This window comes from Penaeus monodon, chromosome 19 (assembly GCF_015228065.2).
Source record: "Penaeus monodon isolate SGIC_2016 chromosome 19, NSTDA_Pmon_1, whole genome shotgun sequence".
Classification (NCBI taxonomy): domain Eukaryota; kingdom Metazoa; phylum Arthropoda; class Malacostraca; order Decapoda; family Penaeidae; genus Penaeus; species Penaeus monodon.
The window spans coordinates 18737392-18738541 of record NC_051404.1 but is presented as its reverse complement, the minus strand read 5'-3'; the positions used below and the strand labels follow the sequence as shown (position 1 = coordinate 18738541).

Genomic DNA, 1150 nt, shown 5'->3' with positions numbered 1-1150 from the left:
TTGTTATTTTTTACTTTTTTTATATTTTCTGTTTTTTCCTGTCCTTTTTCTATTTTTCTCTTTCTTTTTTCTATTTCTCTCTTCTTTTTTATTTTCTTTTTCCTTTTTTCTCTGTCTTTAATTTTCATCCATCTCTCTTATTTTATTACTATTATTATTATTTTTTCAGGGTAGCGACGAGAAAATCAAATTCCACCAAGTAGGTCTCGGTGACAGCGAAAAGATTATGGTGAATAACAAATCGTCCACGAGCTATGTATTCCAACCCTTTGATAGTATCCTGCGGCAAAATGGCCACGTCGGACGAACCATTCACTATCTCAAGCTTGACATAGAGTCTAGTGAATGGGCGGTATGTGGGACGAGTTTTCCTTAAGTTTAATGTGTGTGTTTGTGCTGTATTGGCCTTCGTGTTAAATCTCATGGGTGGGATTTTCCTTAAGTGTAAAGTGTGTGTTTGTGCTGTATTGGCCTTCGTGTTAAATCTGATGGGTGGGATTTTCCTTCAGTGTAATGTGTGTGTTTGTGCTGTATTGGTCTCCGTGTTAAATCTGATGGGTGGGATTTTCCTTAATCGTCATGTGTGTGTGTTTGTTATATTGACCTAAAATCTAGTGGGTGGATTTTTTTTGTCTCAATTGCTGTGTTAACCCTTTGTGTAAGATTTAGTGAATGAGAGAAGTGTTAAATGAGTTTTCCTTAATTGTAAAGAGTATGCATTTGCTACATTAACCTTCATTTAAACTCCATTGAATGAGAGGCATGTTGAATGAATTTCTATGGATATATTTTTTGTATATCAACCGTATTGTTAAATCTAATGGATGAAAGGTATTTAAATGAGTTTTACATTTTTCTATATTAAACTTTTCGTAAAATTTAATGGATGGGAGGAAATTACTTTTTTATGTATATCTTTTGTCATCTTAAACTTGAGGTAAATTTTAAAGAATGGGAAATTAATAGATCTTTTTATTTATCTATGCATTATTGGTGTAATATTCACCATCTTCAGTATTTAACGAAGAAGAAATTAGTGAATTGGTAGTGTGTTCGTTGTAATGGCTATTGATATCGTATATGAAGTTTGTGTTATTTTTTATATATAAATCAAAGTCATAAGTTTTTTCCACGAAAAGTCAATGTCTGT

The 1150-nt window shown here is 32.1% G+C and overlaps 1 protein-coding gene across 1 annotated transcript in view; it reads left to right on the top strand.

Moving 5' to 3' along the window:
* The window catches only part of LOC119585348 (methyltransferase-like protein 24), a 7098-nt gene that overhangs the window by 4345 nt on the left and 1603 nt on the right, over positions 1 to 1150 (top strand). The window contains exon 4 of the mRNA XM_037934019.1: positions 170 to 352. Coding sequence (XP_037789947.1) covers positions 170 to 352 — 183 coding nt within the window. The remainder of the gene's footprint in view (positions 1 to 169; positions 353 to 1150) is intronic.